Below are 21,854 nucleotides of genomic sequence, written 5' to 3'. Positions count from 1 at the left end.
TTTTTTTTTTTTTTTTTCCTGTGAGGGTTTTCGTGAGAGCCAAATATTTCTTCTTGCCTGGACATTTCCTCACAAGGTTTTACCGCGTAAAATACACAGTTTTGTACCCAGTGATGGAGAGTCAGTTGACTGAAATACATTTTGAATCAAAAATGAACCACAAGCACATGAAATCTTGAAGAGAATCTGAAGAAATGAATCGTTTAAAGCATTTTTACTGTAGTAGAAATCAATCATAGGTGCAGAAAACCCCCACATTTTCATTAAAATGGTTGATTGTTGGTCGTAGCTGAGACGAACGCAGAATATAAAGGGAACAACACTTATATCTGCAGAAAAAAACACACTTGTGTTGAAATATTCAGGTTCTACACACATCTGAGCTCCGTAGTTTGGCCAGTGGCAACAAAGAGGCGTCAACCGCATGTTGTATTTTTAATTTTAGGGAATAATTAAAGGGTAAATTATGTGAAATAATGTGTTTTTTTTTTAATAATAATAAAAATGAATCCTTCTACGTGTGAGTTGAATCATGCAGAAGCAAATGTTCTTAAAAGCTAAATTAATTCCAACACATTTTCTATATTGCGGCAATAAGTTATTACAGCAGACATTTTTGCAGCTGTTTGACATGGTAGTGTTTTTTTGTTGTTGTTGTTAAAGTTGACCCACAGAGTAAAACACTTTTAGAAAAAGGGGAGAAAGTCGTGTGAACAAGTAAATAAAACGGTAAAGTCTTCACCAGTCCTTGAGCTGAAATGTATGTGTTCTTTGGCTATCAGGCTTTGGCAACAGAATGACACAGTAGCTGAAAACAAAGCTGCAGTAGACTTGACAGACACTCAATCCCTTCATCAACCTCATCTTCATCACGTGAAAGTCCTTATTTTACTCTCTCCGTTCGTCCTCTGAAACAATCTCATGAGATTATTAATAAATACCTGTAAAAGTTGTACAAAGTTACACTGTGACTGAAAATATTTGCAGATGAAACACAAATCAGAGGCAAACGACATTATTATGCATTTGTTTAACAGCAAAGTTTTTTTTTTTTTTGTCCAAAAGAGAAACTTTATCAGTGTGATTTCAAGTCGAAGACGGATTCTTTTTTTTTTTTTTTTTTTTCTTTTTTTAGATATTTACATACAAACAATGAAGAAAAAAGTAAGCGAGACAAAGATAAAATGTATACTCAACCTCACACATATAGCTTAGATTTGCCAGTACAAATGTAAAAATTTAGAGCACATTTACATTACAAAATTATTCTTAGTACTCAGATGCAACAGACTTTGGTAAATAGTGTTTTGATTTGGTATGATCTCTTTACTAAATCCCTCCTTGTGGGAACCAAAATTTGGGCGATAGTCTGGTCTGTAAGGCCAGAATCTAAAACTCTTGGAAACAGCACATTGTATTACTTTTTTTTCTTCACATAATTCTCAGATATTAATCTCTTTTTCATGTTTTTGGTTTCGCCAAGGTCATTTACATAGCTGTGGTAATCACACTGACAACACATAGTTTTTGTTTGCAAACTCATGACTGTCCGTCCGGGGGAACTCGGGAACATTTTTTTTCAGTCCTCATTTAAAGATGAGTTCGTCCACCTTCGTTGTTTTTAATGGCTGCCACTTTTTCCACTCCGCCGTTCATTTCTGGAGCTCCTCTAGAGAATCGGTGAGAGGGTCCATTGGTGCAGCCGAGCCGAGTTCGGGCTGTTTCAAACGCTTTATTGTGTTTTTCAAGGCTTGCCTCTTGTTGCAGAACCAGACACGCACCACCTCCCTGTCATAGTTCAGTTTCTCGGCTATTTCCGTCATTTCCTGTCCGGAGGGGTGCGTGTTCTTCTCAAAGTGGCTGTTGAGGATCTCGAGCGCCTGCGGGGTGAAAGAGGTCCTCCGCTTGCGTTTTTTGGAAGGCTCGCTGCCGATAAACTCAGTCAGGTTCTGCATGCCGGATCGGTGGCGGGCTTCAGCCTCGGCCATCCAGCGCTCCAGAACGGGCTTAATCTTCTGGGCGCTTTTAGGGGTGATGTCCAACTTCTCAAACCTGGCAGGATATAAAAGGCCAGGGTTCAGTTTGCCTGTCACACTGCTACCTATAGTGTTCTCTTGGGCTTCCTGTGGTAGGAAAAAGTGGCTTCTCAGGATGGTGTGTCTGGGGAGAATTGAGAAAAAAGAATCTTAGGTGCCCTGCCAGAACAAGGGATAAGCTGCCTGCCTTTTGTCTCCTCAACCAGAATGCCACAGGGACTGAGACTAACATCCGGGTACACGTCCGAGCCAAAGTCCTGTATTCTGCACCTGGAAACACCGCAGCTGCAGCAGCTGACGGTGGCGGATGCAAGTAGTGTGTTAACTTTCTCAAGGAGGCTGTGCCTCTGTCCCAAATTGGCAATAGTGGAGCAAGGAGATGTTGCCAATAACTAAAATCAGGTCCAGTTGAACCAAAAACATACCAAAACATCTAATTCAATACTGGACTTCTCAAATATCAACAAAACAAAACAGGATTTACTCCAAAATGTCCCATTTCTTTCCCCTCAGGTGTTAAATAAAAAACAAAAATCCACTAATGCATGCAGTTAAATATGGCTCCATCATTTATTTACAAAAAGAGCTTGAATTATTAATCAAAATGTACATTTAATACATTTTTAAACTTTCTTTCATCCTCTAACAATGTCTCATTTTATATTTAATACAATACATTTGCACACTTCCTGAAAGTTCCTGCGGCTGCTTGACACGTAATTCTGACTTCAAGTGAACTCACATTACATCAAGTCAAAGTCAGACCGGGGAATGAAGCGTTTTATAAAAACCCTGCTAGCTGGCAGCCCATGAGCTGCTGTAGCCTGTGATAGGAACACATACTATATGAGCTATTAGAATAAAATAACCGTTACCGGATTCCATTTTTCTGTGATTTTCTATACAGACATTGATATTTCAGAGTTTAAAAAATCAAATAATTTCTGAGCAGATATTTGCTTTAAAACACACTAGAAGCTCAGATATTTTCTATTCATGGTGATTTACAAGTTATACGACTAATGGATGGACTACTGTATATAAACACCACCCTGACAGTTAATATTTGAAGATAATGTTGGATTTCTAATCATTCTTTTAGCTTTATTGTTTGTTTTTTGGCCATTTTGTCTTTTGACAGAGTGACAGGAAACATGGGAGGAAACATACGAGTCAATGACAGTTTAAACTGGTATTTCATCTTTTTAAAAGAAGGAGCAAATGAGGATTTAGTCTGCTATTTTTAATAGATTTGATATTTTCTTTTCTCTGCTTTACTCACTTTTTATTGTTTTGGTTAATTTGTTGAAGTTGTATATTTGCAATGTTTAATCCAGTCTCTTGCTCTGTTTTTTAATAACCTTATTTGATAGCAGACAATATAGAGGAGATGAGAAATGAAGGGAAAGAGAAGAAAAACTAACTAACTTTAAATGTAAGTGCAGACAAATCTTCACAAACGTGTATGATAACAGAGGAAGATTTAATTTAGCGTAAGAGCTATAGTTTTTTAAGATCTGATTTGATCCGATAAGCAAACACGAGTGCACTAAAAGTGTTTCTGGGACGAACATGGGTGTGACGTGTGTGAATGCTTTTAGTAAAACAACTCCTGAACTGACAGCAGCTCTGACGGACGGACAGCACCGATCTGCTCTGCTCTCTGCGGAGCAAACAATGCACACAAGACATTTTTTAAATGGCGAGGTGAGCTGCTGCAGACAACAAGCCAGTGAGGGAGGGACGACCGTGCATGCATGAACTTCCTCTGCTCCTACACCTCGTTGGTGCATTCCTCCTCGTCGACAGGCGGGATTATTTATAACCTGCTCCTAAACAGTGGGAAGAGGCGGGCTCCATACTGCGGGGAATACATTAGTAAATATGAGGAGTCACCAGAGACAGGACATTTCATGGATCAACAGGAACGGCAGATACTAAAATGAGTTGAGAGCTGCTCGGCTGGGGCATGCACTCCCTCCTCTAGTGCATCAGCACCGGGGAGGTTTCCCTGAACGCACCTCCAGCCTCTTTTCTCAAAAGTACCTGAGGAGCCTGCTTAGACATACTGTATGTTTAGGCCTGACTTACAGTCTGCCTGAAGGTCTACAGCCATGAACCAGAGTCTTAGGTTAACACTTAAAATGACCTCAAATCTACAGTATATGAAGAGACTTACCTCGACGACTCAACTACTATGTTTTTATACATCGGCACATCTTCTTTCTCAGGATGGTTCACTTTAATTACATGATGACCACTTTAAGAGCAGTTTAACTGCATGATTAAAACAGCACTGGTTCTTATAGCCATTGTCTGTCAACAGACATTTCATCAAGTATCTCTGGTTGTTGTGGGAAAAGTGAAAAGTTCTGACTGTTCTATGGCAATATATTCTTAAAGACTTATTTAAAAAAAAGTGATGCTTTTAGGTTTTATATATGCAATATTGAAAAATGTATAATAACAACCTGCCCTACATATACACATATACATCTGAATCTTTAAGATAATCATAACTCACTTAATGCTGAGTCAAACGTGTCCTTGACACATAGATTTACTGAACGAGAAGGACATATTGGTGCTCTGAATTCTCAACAATGTGAAAACACTAATTAAGGTGAGTTATTAACCTTTTTCTATCTTAAATCGAGCCTTTAAAATGAGAAATGTGTGACAGCTTTTACATTTTTATACATACGTATAAGCGAACTAAAGATCTGAGCCACTTTGGTTTGATGATGCCCTCTTGTAATGCCCGAGCCTGTTTAGACTAATAAAGTGCCTGGAAACGTACCGAGCAATGAAAGGAGACGAGATGGAAGCATCTGTCAGTGTCTGTCTGGGTTGAGAGCCGGAGCCCCAGAGCTACCGCGACGTCCCCGTTCTCCTCAAACTTCATGTCTGCGTTGATGTTAACTAAACTAAAGCATGTGAAGTTTGTCCCGCTACTTAAAACATCACGATGTCATGTCCGATGTCATACAAACAAAAAAATTGTCTTAACGGCATGAATAACAGCCCACAGAGTGTTTATTTTTTGAAACTAATGGCTTTTAATGTATGTTATAAATATTTAAATTATGCCTGGCTGTAAATATTTCATGTGTGATTTCAAGACTTTAGACATTAGTCAGAGATGGCTGGGCCTCATAAGAACCCCGGCCCCTGTACCGTTTCACATTTTATCGGCCGGTTGATGTTGATGTGATGAAAGTTTTAGAAGTGCGTGGCAGCGCCGTGTCACATAAACAGAGCAGGTCATCAGCAAAGTACGTGCAGAGGGGCATTAAAATTAATCCAGGAATGAGAGCTGAAGACGGAGGGGAATACTTTCCAAAAACTGATGCAAAACAGGCTATAATTGTTGTTTTACAAACATATATATATACTTTAATTAGATTAGAAAAGGCAGTTAACTTCCATTTATCAAATTTTAAATTAATATTACTTGAAATTGTTTTTTTATGCATTGTAAAAAAATATTTACTACTTAGTTATCTCGTAAAAAGTAATATTTGAGCAGGACGGAGGGCGATTATTCTGACTTGTAAGGGAAATGTGTCTCATTTGGCCTCTTCATGCTAAATGTTAGTCGAGTGGAAAAACAGCAGGGATGAAACACTGATTGTCTGATTGTCTCATGAATATATAATGCACCATTTATGACTAAACTGTCCTGGTGGCGGGAGTAAAACATGGCAATCTTATTAACAGATCATCGCCGTCAAGCTCTCTCATGTTCAGGCGGAGCAGCCGGCGTCGGGCCTTAGTAATTATTAAATGCTTTAAGTGCTTCGTGTAATACTTTGTGTATGTATTTTACATAAGTAACACCCGGCTGTCATGTCAGCGGGTGAAAGGGAAGGGAGAGGAAGGAGGGTAAGTACAGACATGAGAGCTTCGTTTGTCAGGGTGGTGGTAGTCAATTATGTATTTTAATATCTTAATAATGTCTGTTAAAATACGGAATGAAAAATAGATGGCTGTTATGAGCGTCAGACGGCTCGGTGAGGCTGCACTACTTTATCTGCTTTCATTTGACAGAATTGGGACGTATTGATCAGACATAAAGAAGCATTTATTGTTTGAGTTTCCCCCTCTTTCGTTGGTTCTTACCTGCAGATGGCAGACTGGCTGTACGCCGGCCCCTCGGCGGCGCTGAGCGCCTGGCCCACCTGAGTCTGTGTCAGGCCCAGGGACAGCCGGCGGATCTTGAATGCTTTGGCGAATTCACGGATCTCCTCCAGGTTGACCCCGTCTACCTCACTCGGGGCGGTCTGCGGGTCTACAATACAACACAGACGACTCATTTTATTAGCCCTCTGCTCCTCCGTCGCTTACTTCATTTTCCAGAGTGAATGAAGCAAACACCTACACATATGTGATCATGAACGTCTCCAAACAACTTTCAAATAGTCCAGTTCTGGGTCAGAACTTATTATTTCTCTCTGCCCTTCTGCTGGAAACTGCGAGAGATGTTTAGATGAATAAATTCATCTGAGGTGTGAATGCCGGCGTGTCATTGCTCAGACTTGGAAGTGTAAATCTTTAATCCCACATACAAAAAGCAAAGGGACCATATCGTACAACATAGAGCTTGTTAATTCAATGGAGAGCAGAAGGATCCTGTAGGTCATTTGCATTGATCTCGTCTTTATATACTGAATGCACATACATACTGAAGCTAGCACAATCAAATAAACATCAAATATCCATCTGATCGGCCTTCAAACCTCCATGCACGGAGGAAAGTCTTTATGCAAAAAAAAAAAAAGGCTTGTTCGTGAATCTCCACATTTGAACAGATCTGAAAAAAACTTCACTGAAGTATTTTGAAGAATTTCCCTGCTAATAAAAAGTGATTTCACGTTGTACATCAATGTCAGGTGCCCCGGCATCCTGCTTACTAAAGCAAAGTTTGTGCCTCTGAATTATTCATCTTGGTCATTATCAATGAATTATTAAAGGGAATCCTCCAAGCGTATTTAAGCAAAAATCTATGGGGCTGCCATCTCGTTGTGCCTCATAAGTGACGTGTAGCGTATGCGGCATGCTCCAGACGTGTGAACACTTGGAAGATGAGGGACTGGAGACTCCGAGCCGACTAAATGGGAGGGATGAGCACTCGCAGCTTCGGGTCCCATCATCTCCACATTGATGAGCATCTCTTCATCATTCCCTACAGAGTCTATTTACTCGGTTTAAAAGACTAATAGCAGTCTAAAGCAACTGGTCTAACCTCTGGATCCACGTTTGTCTTCAGAGACGAAGTCGCGGCCCAAACATGGTTTATGGTTGAAATTATTCTAATATTTTTTTTCAATAATGAATGGAGGATTAAAGCTTTCACAAGTGAAACAAACAATGGAGATAATCAATATCTAGTCCTCCAAATGCTTATTTTCTTCTACACATATAAGCTTAATAACTACAGGACAATAACAAGGTGCATTTATCTGCTGAAAGGACAAAAAAACATCGTAAATTACATGCAAGACTCGCTATTATGTGGCACATAATGAAGTCAAGCTTTTGTCTGTCCTCCACTTAAGGAAAACCTGTTTGTTTTTCTTTTGTTGAAATGTTCATGTTTATCTACCTGAACTAGAGTAAGTAGGGATGAAGTTTGTAGACCTTAGAAGATAGAAATCAACAGTTAAGAAAAGTGAATTTATAATGCCCCCATGTGTTGTTTAATCCTTATATACACCTATTATTAACTGCATGCATTATACGTTCTTTGCATTTACACCTGCTATCAATAATCATTCTCTTTATGTCACTTCTGATCACACTGTGATTAAACATCAATATGTAAATCAACCATCAAATGGGGTCGAAGTGATGTAGAGATGAAAACAACTGGTCGTTGCCGGAAAACAGTTGCATGCTCATAAATACAAATATAAATCTAAAATGAAAATAACCTTGAGGCAGAAATACTGCTGACATTCTCCGTTGTGATTGACATTTTCCTATCTGATTATTTTTAAATAACTGTAACAGACATTCTCAGCCTTTTAATCTGTTTCTGGCACTTTGTTTGTGGCCGGCGGATGCAATGACATTTCATCTTCCCTCCTCGGCAGACGACTCTGATTCTGTCACGGGATTTTCTTCGTGAATGTATGCTGCGTGTGATATTGAGAGGAAGTGATATGGCTTGTATTCAGCATAAAGCATTAATTCTATTTACTGCAGAGCTGAGCAACGATTCTGTGCAGACTCAAAAATGGTTTATGCGATATTTTCCAGGCTACAAACACAAACTAAACACGGTGTCTACAACAAGTTGATCAATGGCGACTAGTGGTTTTTATTAAATTCAGCGGCATTGTAGCTGCCTTTAAAATGAGTTTACGTGGAGTTTAGAGGAATTGACTCTGACAAATGAAATTTATCTAAAAAAAACACACACAGAGTTTTTAAAGGCAATAGCTGCTTGCTGACAGGCTGTGGCCCAGTGATTTATAGGACCACGCATTGAAAGAATGAAAGTTATGTTCATTAAACATAACACATGCCACTTTGGATCATCTAATAAACCAAAGAATTGACAGTCAGGAAAAAATATAACAATGCGAGGAGACAGGGATCAGTCAAAAGTTGTCCACACGGACAGTAATGTACTGTAGATACTGTGGGGCCGCCATGTTGAATCTTAAAACATCTCTTATTAACAATCTTAGTAACAAAAATATATATTTTTATACTCTTATCTCGATAGTTTTGGTTTTATCTGGTGAAGTTTAGAAAATATTCAATACATACTCATGTTCATTCTTGTCTATATTGTCTTGATTGTACTGAGCATTTTGAATAACCAAATAATAAATCAAATTTTTATCAAGAATCAATTGTTTTCTTAAAAGTGAGTAAAAAAAAACAACAGGTTTCCAATAAAATTGACTAGAATTTTCTAGAAATAAGTGTCAGAATCTGTTCTAGTACAAAAAAAGTCATCTGATTTACATTTTTAGCACTTAGTACGATCGTCTAGTGATATTCATTTTTTTTTTAATGACATCAAATCTCCCTTTTTTGTCTTTGGTAGAAAGCTGCATGGCTATATATAATTTTTACATGAGAAATGGTGCTTTTGTTATAATTTGGGTTCCGTAACGCTCATTCACTGTCATTAATATATGACACAAGAGTATGTGGACATGCAGAAACCGAGAGGGGTTTGTGTGTCTTTCCTCCATGTATTTGAAGGCATGTTGTGTTTTTGTGAGCTGCTTTGGACACTTACTGCTGACCAGCTGCCCCACGCTGAGAGCCGAGGAAGAGGAGGAGGTGGAGGAGGAGGAAGAGGCCTGGTGGAGAGGACTCTGTCTGTGGGGCATGTGGAGCAGGTTGGGCTGAGACGATGCGGGGCCTGTCTGACCCTGCTGAGCCTGAGGCAGCTGGACGCAAACACAAACACACAGAGCCGATATAATATATTGACAGCATGGAGTACAAAAAGAAAAAATATCAATTATTCCTCCTCCCTAAATCAGTAATCATGTCATTATGGTGATTGGGCTATACTATTAAACCTAATCAACCTATCAACCGCTATTAAATTAGCCACTTAGAAGCTGAATATAATGACATTTACCTTATTCCCCGTGATGAATAAACGTTAATTACTGCCTGCAGTATTTAAACTGACAGAGCTGAATACAGTGTCAATAGTCTGCTCAATAGAATACAGCAGTGCCGGAGACAGTGAGTCAACTCAGGTACTCCACAGCTTTATATCACTTCCCATGCAGAAACTGTTCACGACAATTAGAGTCCTCTCTCTCGTCACAACACCTGCGAGGATGCTAATAATGGCAGCCTGAATCTGAGATATAAATGTGGACACAGCAGTCCCCATATCAAACATAATTCATGATCCAGAAGCTACGTGCTCCGATGGCGAAAAAAAACGATGTATTTTCATGTTTTATGCACATTTGAATTGCTTTTACAAGATCAAGATGGTACGTCTTCACTTTTAAAGCGAAAAGCTGTCTCCGCCGTAAGCTAGGCCCGGCTTTTTTTCCCCCCCTCCTTCTTTGCTATTAATTATTTTCTCTGTGGCATGTGTTTGTTTGGATGGTGGGGGGTGTCAACAGCGATGCACACACTGTCAGGACTGTTGACAGGCTCTAAGAATTATCTAGCTTCACTGGAAATATTCTAGACTGCAGGCTCTGACAACCGTAAATTATGCCCGTGGAACAACGTGTACATGCAGGCTTTGAAGTGGAGACAAAAGCATAAACATTATTACAAATGCATTAATTCATTCAAGAGTGTGATCTGGTGTTTTTCGGGGAGCCGCAATTAGGTGTCCGTCTGGAGCTCATCCATTCTGCACTGTACGGGGCCTTCAGTGTGGACTTTTACTCTGTAATTCTACGCTGACATCGTCATCATAAAGTCGATAACATTTTCATTGTTGTGTGCATGCAATCTTCAAGTTTAGAGGAGAACATTTTTGAGAGTTTAAAGTCAAATCTAGTGTACAAAACGAGAGGACTTGTATGTTTTTTTACGCCTTTCTTTGAATCAAAACAGAACGCTTCTTCTTCAGGTCAGAGAGGACAAATCATAAGGCTGGAGAGTGTGATTCGAGGAAGGAGAGGAGTAGGAGGAGGTGGAAAACAGAGGAACGAGTGTTTGAGGTTTAAGTGGGGTGGAGAAAATTGTGTCTGTTTTTTTTTTGTTTTTTTTGTTTGGGCTCTGCAGGAGCGCAGCAGGCTCCCTGAGACAGAGTCTAAAAAGTTGGCTGACATGTGCCTTCGAAACATGCAGACACACACACACACACACAGTGTGAACAATTGTACCAAAAGCTCAAATTTTCCAAGTGGAATGACGCAGATGATCATTGTGAGTGTTGAAGCAGGAAAAATAGGGTGTTTAGCATAAAGCACACCCGACTAGCAGTGCTGTATTAATGCTTTCATGGATAAGCGGAGCTCTGGTCTGACTCCACTAGGTGTTGCTCATTCAACAGTTTTAAATTCGCCTCGTGATCATTGTTGAAAGTTTAAGTATATAATAATAAATGGCTCTTCAAGATATCTTCCTCTGTGTGTGTGTGTGTGTGTGTGTGTGTGTGTGTGTGTGTTTGTGGGTCAGTGTGTATGTTACCTGCTGTCCAGGCTTGATTGGTGACAGCGTGATTCCCTGGGTGTTGATGACAGGCAGGATCTGATTGCCGATCACCGTGGCGATGATCTGGCCTTGAGCGTTGGTCAGAAGCTGAGGTGTAATTGGCTGTACCTGCAGTGCTGGGTTGCCACCCCCTGATTGGCTGGAGGGCCCTGCAGAGTTGGGCATCAGTGGGATTGTTCCAATTATCTACAAAGGGGGATAGAAAGGAGACGAAAATCAGATGAGCAGTTTTAAAAAGAAGATTGAGCAGAGAGGGTAAACACTACTGGAGGTTTCGGTCTTAATGAGCTCTGCTGCTGAGAGCCTTTTTTGGGGTTTTTATTTTTTTTATCGTAAACAATGCACGAGCTGGACATTTAGCCTTGTTATGAGGTTAATCAGAGCGCTGTGTGATTTTCGAGAGAAAAACATGCACAAGTGTCCACTGATCATCTGTCACTGAGGTGGTTTTACAGGCTGGAACAAGAGAAGCTAAAGCAGACTGCTGGGAGCGCACTGCAAAGGTCAGCGCTGAATACCTGTGTGTGTGATGGTGCACACCACTGACTGTATTATCCATCACCGGGCCAAGACCGGGATGAGTGTGTGTATGTGTGACTGTGTGTTTGTGCTTAAGTGTCTTTGTCTGTCTCTGGTGAGAAGGAGGGAGGCTGCCGAGAGAGTTTCTCTCTCTTTCTCTCACAGGCAGAAAGGCAGAAGTGGAAAGAAAGAGCAACAAAAGCAACAATAAGATGGAGAAAAGAGGAGCATCGGAGAGTGAGACAGGACCCCGTGTTTCTAATTCAACTCTCAGGGTCCCAGGGGGTACTCCACCCCTCCTCCACCCCCTCCAGCCGAGGCTTTCCTCTCCTCTGTGGCTGTAATCAGGAAGGGCAGATCAAAGGGGGCGGCAGAGTGTCACTGCAGCGTTTTAGCTCTCAGAGCTGCCCGAGTGTGGCCGAGAGTGGCGCTTTAGGGGGGACTTAGCGCCTCTTCACCATGATGAAGGTTAATGTCATCTGGGGACTGGTTCTGAGCTGCCGTCGCCCCGTACCCCCGCTGACATCGCTCCTCCACCAAGCCTCATTACACCGGAGAGCAGCTCAACATGGATGAGATGCCCAAATTCTGTTATTTGGCAACGGCACAAAGAGCTGCTTTTGCAGAAATTGCCTTCAACACTTTTAAGTTCATATTTTACTCAACACCAAAATACAAGCAGCTTCTGCATATTATTAGCCGAGCCTTGTGCGGCTCCTTAGTCCATACAGTCACCTCCGCTGATGTGTTTCAGCACGTGGTCCTCCTCCGCCTCCTCTCCCCCCGGCTCTTTGACATAATAGGGAGGGATCAGTGAGAGAAAGGTGGGCCGACAATCTGTAATTCATCCCTGCCACGGCTCATTTGCTTACGTTGCTTCGCATTAGGGGAGAGATAATTTATCGCTCTCTCCGCTGTATTCGCTGTAATGCTCTCCTGCCACTTAGCATATTTTATTGCCCTGCCTGACGCGCTCGTCTCCAGAGCCCCACTGATCCCGCTTTGCATGCCGCTGTGGAAGGGAACTTGTTCCGCTCAATTATTCATCATCATTGGACTAAGTGGTTGTTCTATAAGCATAATAAAAGAGCGGGGACCTGACAGCTCAGCTCTCATCCCCGTCCCACCATGCAATGCTTCTCCGTCCGACGATCTCAGGCAGATGTTTCACGTCAGTTGTCTCACAGCTCATCTTGGGCTGGAAAGGTAAAGTTCTTGGAGAAGTCAACATGAGTGCTAATTTATAGACATGAGGGAAGACTTTATTATACACTTTCCAAAGGGGGAAAGGTTTATACGGCGTGGCCCTCATTTATAAAGAGTTTATGGTTTAAACCTCAATAGTTTTTGAGCACGAAACCGAAAGTGTGGAAAATGAAGCAATGATCGGTCAGATTCTCAGGCTTTACTTTTTCTTTTCACAGAAATGTTCAGATCTAAATCAATGTTTTTGAACTTCATCTTTTATTCAGCAAAGTTCATAATTTAACATGTTTATATTCTCCATACTAAGGGATCAATACAAGAATTGTTTTGGTAAAATAACTCAAACTCGGTGAATATGGAAATCTTTTCCATATCTTAAGGTGCAATTTCATCGCAACATTTAATAAATACTCAGCTTTCAGGACAGTGTTAAGGCCCTCTCCTCAGTCGTGTTTTAGCTTGTTCCCTTTTATTTGGCTTCCTGCGTTTAGCTTGCCGCTCCTCTCCGTATGGCATGCCTCTCTCCACCCAGCAGAACTCATTAAGATTATGCTGCTCTTGTTTCCACAGAAATGTCATCTCATCTCTCCAGCCAGAGCAATCTGTATCTTTTGCCATGGTCGCCAGGCAATATCTCTGCCCATTTTCTCTCCTCCACTGTTCATGCGGTGAATTGAGACCCGAGAGGGAAAAAATGTTTGGGAAGTTTGGACTCGTGTCGACACACAAATCCAAAAAATCTGATAAAATCAAAGGCTAAAACAGCAGACTCATAATGGTGCATTGGACAGAAGATATTTCCTGTGTATTAACGGGTATTAATTAAAAGGCCTTTGTTTTATTTTCTCAAATATACATGGAGATACAGTAGATTAGTGCAGCACTGATTCGCAAAAAGCAATCTGGGAACTTGTAGGGCCATCGAGGGAATAATCGATTACAGAAAATAATCAATAGCTGTAGCCCTACAGTATATTTACAATCACAAGGGCAACAGCATTGCAGTTACACTTGATCTATGGGCTGCAAGCTTCCGTCAATACAAAGGGCACACTTGTTTTGCAGGTTAACCGTGCATGTGTTCCTTACCTGTTGCTCTCTGCTTTAGCTGCAGCAGAGTCCACCCCAGGGGCCAAAGGCTAAGAGTGCCGGGGGTAAAAGGGATGGATGGCCTGACAGCCCAAATTCAGGGAGGCCAGTTTGTCAAACTGGGATTTGCCACACATACAAAGGCTTTCGGTGGTGTCTGCACCTTTCAGGTACGCTCCATGAAACAGCCCATAATATGCTCATTTCCAAACACAGTTTTTTAAAGGAAGAATTTGCACTGAATAGAAGATGTTCACAAAAATGCCACAAAAGGGGGGGGAAAAAAAAATCAGGAGTGAGAGTGACTAAACAATATTCAGTCTTTTATCCACAGCCTTAATCATGGTTGCAGAGGCAGTGAGGATGAAAAGAGCCCCATTGATTCTCCTTGAAGAATAAAGAAGCTGGGGCCAATATAATTAAGGTTTAAAAACATATTGAACTCCAATCGTCCATCAAACCGGGCAATTTTCAAGGTCCCCAGAGCTCTCGCTCATGAAAGGTCTTTTGACAGAGTTGTCGAGGAAATTAAGAGGTCAAAGACAGTATAACATGTTTTAAATTCAAAGGTGCCTTTTTACTCATGAAGTATATTGTTGATAAAACTGTTCGATCTCTAAATTCCAATGAAACACTGAATAAAAGACATTCTTTAGGAACTACAAACCCAAAATTAAATAAAAGCTGCTCCATTTCTTCCAGTTTTGTAGCTTTTCGGAGCTGACATAAGTTCTCAAGAGTGTGTTTGGTGGACCTCCAGCCTTGTTTGAGGTATGTATTAGCCTGTATAATCTGCTCAGTGTTGGGGGGGGGGAGGGAGGGGGGGAGAGACCTTCTGATATGGTAGTGCGTGTTTCAGAGCTCTCAGTCTGAATAATGCTGTGGAATAATGAGGCGGGGAGAAAAGGCTGTGGCCCACGGCTTTGACCGTCTCTGTGACCTGATTATGTCAGGGACTGTCAGCCGCCAAGACACTACAAAAGCACAGAGCATCCCATCAAGTCCATATCCAGAGTGATCTGTCCCCAGTGCTCCAGGCACCTTGTGAGCCAGGGAAGTCCATACTGTCTCATTAGCGACGTTTAGCATCAAGCACCGGCGCATGCACAGCACTGTACTATCAACAATGAGGCATGGTTACACTGGTGGTGCTGAAACCTGACTCCAACGGGCTGGATGATACATTTAACATTTAAAAATCAACCGTTTTTTTTGGCGCTAAGCAACACCTACTGCTTCAGTTTCACCGTGTTTTTGTTAAGTTTACGCTAAGGACGTTGCAAGTGTTAAGAGATGAAACAGGGGTTAAGGCAAATAACACAGATTGGCATGAAAGGGCACATTGTCCGTACAATTTTCCTTTAATATGTGCTCTGTGCACCTGCGATAAGATGATTCATTAGATAGGGTCCCGCAATGACAAGCATCATCGTTCAAGCCTCTGGCTACTGATGGAACAATTCTGCAGCCACCCTGTAAATATGACAAGGTCAGCGTTTTACTGCGACAGGCGCATGCGGATAAGAGAAAGAAGGGCTTTGTTTATTCCCAAAAAGCTTAATATATGGCAGGGTTAGGGTTAGGGTTAGGGTTAGGGTTAGCTACTCGAGTGCAGACAAACAGCGAGACAACAAACTGACTCAACACTAGAAATCTATGAGGAAAGATCAGAAATACTATACAAATGTTTTGTTTGGAGCTGCACATTCGTACGTGATGGATGGTCCAGCAACATCCCTTACAGATCCGTTACCAATTGAACTCTAGTATTTAATTAGCTGTTTGTATTTCAGAAAGTTTTTTTGCATTTAAGCGACCACTCCACAGCACTCACCTGTCCTTGTGCGTTGGTGACCAGCTGTCCGGAGGCTCCTTGCAGGTTTGACAGGGCGTTGCCGAACACCTGAGAACCGGCGATGGATCCCATGGCTGCCGCCGCCGCTGCTACCGCCGCCTGGCTGGCCAGTGGATTCAGCTGATGAAGGCAAAGACACCATTCATCAACATCTGTTTGTGTCACTGGTGCAGATGTTTACTAGTATAATGTTAATACAAAAGCAGGTTCGGGATGGCTCAGTGTGGTGGGGGGGCTCTATTGTTGCCAAGGCCAGAATAGGCTAACTGCAGTGAGGTCTGTATAGCCCAGTAGTCCATCACACAGTTCCCAGAGGTCTGTGCTCCCGAACCCAATGGGAGGCTCAAGGGTAGGGAGGAGCAGTGAGAACGGGAGGGTGGTTGTGAATAAGTGGCCATTTTACCACTCTAAGTGCTTCCTCTGGCCCCCAGGGCTCCCCACGGGCCGAGTCAAGCCTCTCCACCCGGAGCAGTGGCCCAACAGCAACCGCTTTCACAATAGAGCCGGGGCTGTGTGGCCATGCATCACTGTATCGCCGGCCGCCGTCAATACGCTTCGACTAAGGATTCCTCCCGCGTTATAATGCACAAGCAACACTGTTACCTTTGAAGGAGAGGAGGGTTAAAATGACCATCTTTACCCCCGCTGTAATGGACTCATCTGGTCTGGCCTGTGGTTGTGAAAAGAGGCTCCTTGCATCGGGGACAGGTTGTAGAGCCCCGCCACATCGCCAAGATTACCCATATAAATCAAGCTAACCACTTATTAGGGGGCTGAAAATGCACTGCTGATTTGGTTGTAGTGCAGCAGAGCAAAGTCTTATTAGGTTGAGTAAGTAGATCAAAGACCAAGCAGAGATAGGAGACCTCCCAATTACTCAACAGAATAGAGAAATAATAGAAACACTGCTTAGAAGCAGGCTGCCTGCTCCGTGCTGCTAATACTGGCTGGAATACACATTCAAACAAAAGTGCTGAAATTAAAAGCAGGGTTTATGTGAAAGGTTTAAGTATTGCATGTGTTTTATATATTATTACGTTTATGTAAAATACATGCTGTAAAAGAAATCATTTCACAGAGAGCATCGAGGGTTTCCACACTCTCTTTTTCTCTGCAGGGAATTCAGCTTTGTTCATGTGAAATCATTCAGTTGCCACTCATTTTTTATCTTACCCCACCACCATATATTATTACACTTTCTGAAATCAAATGATGAAAAAATGCCACGGAGCGATCAATACTTTTTCATTGACAGTAAAGGTTAAGCACATTAAGAATGACACTGCATTTGTCTTATGAAATCATATTTCATGTAGGTGGCCTCAAATTGGCCGTGATTGATATTGCCTCCCTTCGTCTGAAAGTCATCCAGTTTTTCCTCGATAATCGCAAGATTGTCTTTTATGTGTCCAGCAATTGTCCTTCGGAAATCTTGACATCTCAACTGTTAGGAAAAGCACAAACCTGCTATGTGGCTTTACATGTAGGACTAACACATGAAGAACCTCAGTCAGGCTGCAACATTTTAGAGCAAATACTATGTTTGTATGGAAGAATATGCAAGCTAATTTGGAACAATTTGGGAGCACTTCATTTGCAAATCACCTCGTCTTCCAACCAATCACAGTGCTTCATGCTACTGTACATGTCAATGGATTCACACACACTCAAATACATGTTGCCATCCTGCCCATCATGATCAGAAAGCCAAATTTTCACTCTCTCAGACACACACACACACACACACACACACACACACACACACACACACACACACACACACACACAGATGGCACAGCATTTCGGGAGCAATTTGGGATTCGGTATATTGCCCAAGGACACTACGACATGTGGAGCCGGAGGATCGAACTGCTGATCTTCCGCTTCGTGGACGACCTCCACTCCCTACTGAGCTACTCCATAGCCGGCTCAGGGGAGATCAAAAGTAGAAGACGCATGCATTCATCATATGGCACGCAATTTATCACAAAACATGTGAAAATATTTGGTGATGTTTTGATATTATTTTTTTTTATTTTTTGTAATACACTGGATTGGTGCTAACTATAAAAGTTTACTATTGTATGTAAAATAATCCGCTGCAGATTAGCATTCTCCCAAACATCCTTACTATCCAACTGTCCTTCACCCCAAATGCTAAATAGTGACGTTTTAATTAATCTGGAGGCCTGACTCAAATTAGAATATAAAGTACAATACGGGATTAATCAATAGCTGTTATTTAACTATGTAATAAAGCACTTGTTTCATGTAATGACCATGGGGTTCTTTAAACCTCAGTTTCATTATTTAACATGTGATTTTGCATTTTTGCAAAAATATTATATATTACTACATTTTAAAATACCATTGTGAAAATTATTTCAACCATGTCACCAGGCGTTAACTAATATAACTGAAATATCTTGATAGATATTGTATTGTTTTATTTTTTTTTTCCACCAAAAATGTTAACAAACTGTGGTGATAAAAACACATTTATCATCATATCATATGCTGACAGAAAAAGCAACAATCCACTCTGCCTTTCTCCACTTACAGACAAATATGAATTGATACTTCTGTTTTGCTTTTAGAATTGGTAGGAAATGTTTTAAAAGAGCAGCAGCTTAAGGCAGCAACACAAAACAGCAGAAACATCTCATAGTTGTTAAATATGAGTTAGCCATCAAGCAAATTTTAAGCAGATTTTTGAAATGTCACAAAATAATTATAAATTAGGTCAAAATTTGAATTGTTTTTCAATGTCAGCTAATAAAAAATAAATATGCAATACATTAAAATATATGAATGGAAAGCTAGTAAGTGCAGAACTGATACTCAGCAGATAATTTACCCTTCACTTATGAGTGGAGAAGTAAAAGTTGTAGATGAGGAGAAAAAATAAAATCTGGACCATCTTCTAGTGGTGGTAGTTTAAGTTTTGAGATTCAATTTGCCTTCTTAAGCGTTGATATAGGGCGTCTCTAAGGCTTGTTGATGAAAACACAGTATTATGAGTGAGAAAAAGCCAATAGGGCCAGTTAAACAGAGTAAAAAGGCTAAAGATCAACACCCAGATAATGCGATCTGCTCAGGCGAGCAAACCGAGAGAGAAAATCGCCTGTGCTTGGTGTCATTGCGTGAGTGATAGGTTGTTGGAGAAGCTTTCAGATTTATTTGAAACATTATCATTGAGTTTCATTCGATGATAGCCCTTTCAGGTGCTATGTTATTCTGGTAAATCTCGGTGAAAAGAGAGCAGGCTTTACCGCTGCATCCTTCTGGCACTGGGTAATATGGATAGCAGTTGGGAGAAGAGCCGGGAATAAGGAGAGGCGAGGCTGTGTTCAACGCCTAAACAGGTGATTTTCCGCCACGGTGACTCCTCTCAACACCTCGGCGGGAGGCACAAAATGACAGACCTGTCCTAGCATTTGTGCTGATTGCATGTGTTGGAGGAGATAAACAGTGATCTTCCCGTTTGCAGGGTCTGCATGTTAACCATTGTGTTTCATTCGTTTCATTCCCAGTGAAAAGGGACGTGAAGAGGCTTTTCAGCAGCGTGGACCACTCTGGTCAGCGTCGGGATGACAAAAACAAACTGAATCAATTCTTAAGCATTTAGTAAAGAATGTTTGTCGTTGTGTAGCACCGCTCAAGCCTCCATTATATCTTGTGACATCATCTCATCACCTTAAAGTCAACACAACTGCTATGACTCGCTGCACTATCACAGTTTAATATAGCCAAATATAGAGGGCTACGCAGGGATCAGCAAACACAAAATTGTGTCTCTGAAAGGACAAAAAAAAAAAAGCCTGCAAATTCTTAAAAATGCATCTTTTCTCTGGATGGTATGAAGGGGAGGGAATTTAAACTCCGCCAGGCTCTCCGTTGCCTGTTTGACCATGAGGGTCACCTGGAGCAGCAACCCGTGTAATCTCGGGAATAGAAGGGAAAATAGCGTCCCCACAAACCGTGGAGAGACCCCTGGAAACCAAAATTGTCTGACACAAACTAACTGTAGAGTTTATTCTTGGTTTTGCTCTTTTCATGTGGCTGTTTTAAACTTAATTGCTTTTTTTTTTTTTCTCTTGGCCTGCACAGAACAAAAAAAAAAAGAAAGATAAATGGACAAAGTGGTGCAGACACCAGAAGGCAGGCAGATTTGTCCACAGTCGGGGCTTCAGCGCCGTGTAAAACTGGTTTTCAATCAAATATCATATCAGAGAAAACTGAAAGGGAACATGAAACCACAGATAATTATTTAGCAAATTGGTGGTCATGTTTATAACTGACAATGAAAGCAGATACATGTAAACTTTTAGTACTTTTCAAACAGTCTCTCTGATTTTGGGGGAAATGTGCCAAAGTCTTTATGCTTTATTTGATACCAGCCAGCCAAAAGTGTGTCAAGGTGAGCCAAACGGTGTAAATTAACACTCAAAAGCACTATTCTTTCTGAGAAGAATGCCCTTTAAATCTGGAACAACATGGAAGTTTCCCTCGTTCATCCCGCTCTTTTCCCACTTCAGAGTGAATGTAATCAGCTGTGACATGAGAAAACACGTTCTCTGTCTGTCAGGACTCTGCTAGTCTTCTGCTGACAGTCCTCTGCTGACTCTCCTCCTCCCCCCAAAACGGCCTCTCCCCCACCTCCCTGTCTCCCCTCCCTCACATCCTCTGTGCTTATGAACATCAAAATGCCATTAGGCCCTCCAAAACACCTCTGGTCCCTTGGTTAGCGGGGCCTCGCACTGTGGCCGTGCACTCCGAGTCCTCCGAGCCCCGGCTATTGCTCACCGCTGGGCCTCTGCTCCGGCCGTTGTGAAAAATAAACCACAAAAAGGGCCATTCTTGAGGAAAAATATTGGGAAGTGAAAGACGGATAGAACAACTGGGGCAGATAACACCCGGCAAAATACAATAACGGCGTATCCGGAGACGGTCGGACATTGTAATTGCTTAAGGCAGCGGAGGGTGGTGGTGATGGTGGTGGTGGCAGCGGGTGTGGATGTGGAGGTGGCACGGTCGGGTGCTAATGGAGTGATGTCATATGAAACGCCAGAATGACAGCTAGTTAACTGAGGAGGTTTGGCTGATCAAATAAAATGCATTAACTCCAGGAAATGGATATCGCAGGCGGCCTCAGAAATGGCCATATCTAATGAGGCAAAATGCAAATGAAGGAGGAAAAGAGTCGTGAAAACGTTTAAACTAACTATAAAGGGATGATGGAGTGCCGGACAGTGGCCGTCAATCTCCCCACTCATTACCCTCATGTGAAATTAACAGCAGCTTTAATCATGACATAAAATCTGCTCCAGCCCATTTGTTGATAATTGTGAGGCACAGAGGTTCAGAGTGGGTTCTTTGTCATCAATCACAGCAGCGATGTATTTCCTCTGGTTAGGGGACACTCGGCGAGTAAAAATCCAAGTTATACTATATTCCTCGTACACGATTTCTCTTCCTGAGGAATGATCTATAATATTTAGCTGTTTCCAGATGTATTACGTTTGAAACGGCTCGGTGATTAAGTATCTACAGGAAAGTGCTGACCATTTCAGCTCGTGATTTGACATGCGGTGCCGTTATTTCTGTACCATACGGGTGTTATGCGGGAAATCACAGCAGTGTTAAGCCAGTGTTGCAGTGCTGCTCTGGTCTATGACTTTAAAGTGGATTCCTGGCTACGTTATTTGGTTGCTGTGAGAAAATGAAAGATAAAATCATTGAAGTCAGGAGATCAGACTATAATGAAATTATGAACACTATTATTTTGGTGTATTATTGATGACTTTCCACAACCTTTGGATGACAAGTACCTCAATTATTCAATACAAAATAAAAAAAAAACATCTTTATATTAGGAGTCCTATTTCCATCGCAACTTCCCATTTGTTTTCATTTAGTTGGAAATGGCTTCTCTTTTCACTCTGCTGTTGTTTGACATATAAATATAGCATTTGAATGACTTTAAT

At 41.5% G+C, this 21,854-nt stretch overlaps 1 protein-coding gene across 1 annotated transcript in view; it reads right to left on the bottom strand.

The window, feature by feature from the left end:
• Nucleotides 1-228: 228 nt before the first annotated feature.
• The window catches only part of pou6f2 (POU class 6 homeobox 2), a 61,017-nt gene continuing 39,391 nt past the window's right edge, over nucleotides 229-21,854 (bottom strand). The window contains exons 5-9 of the mRNA XM_084033271.1: nucleotides 15,847-15,987; nucleotides 11,175-11,384; nucleotides 9,295-9,448; nucleotides 6,159-6,327; nucleotides 229-2,160 (exon numbers count right to left, since the gene is read on the bottom strand). Coding sequence (XP_083889397.1) covers nucleotides 1,653-2,160; nucleotides 6,159-6,327; nucleotides 9,295-9,448; nucleotides 11,175-11,384; nucleotides 15,847-15,987 — 1,182 coding nt within the window. The 3' untranslated portion in view covers nucleotides 229-1,652. The remainder of the gene's footprint in view (nucleotides 2,161-6,158; nucleotides 6,328-9,294; nucleotides 9,449-11,174; nucleotides 11,385-15,846; nucleotides 15,988-21,854) is intronic.

This window comes from Eutrigla gurnardus, assembly GCF_963514095.1.
Source record: "Eutrigla gurnardus genome assembly, chromosome: 18".
NCBI classification, from domain to species: Eukaryota; Metazoa; Chordata; class Actinopteri; order Perciformes; family Triglidae; genus Eutrigla; species Eutrigla gurnardus.
This window is presented reverse-complemented; position numbering and strand designations above follow the sequence as displayed.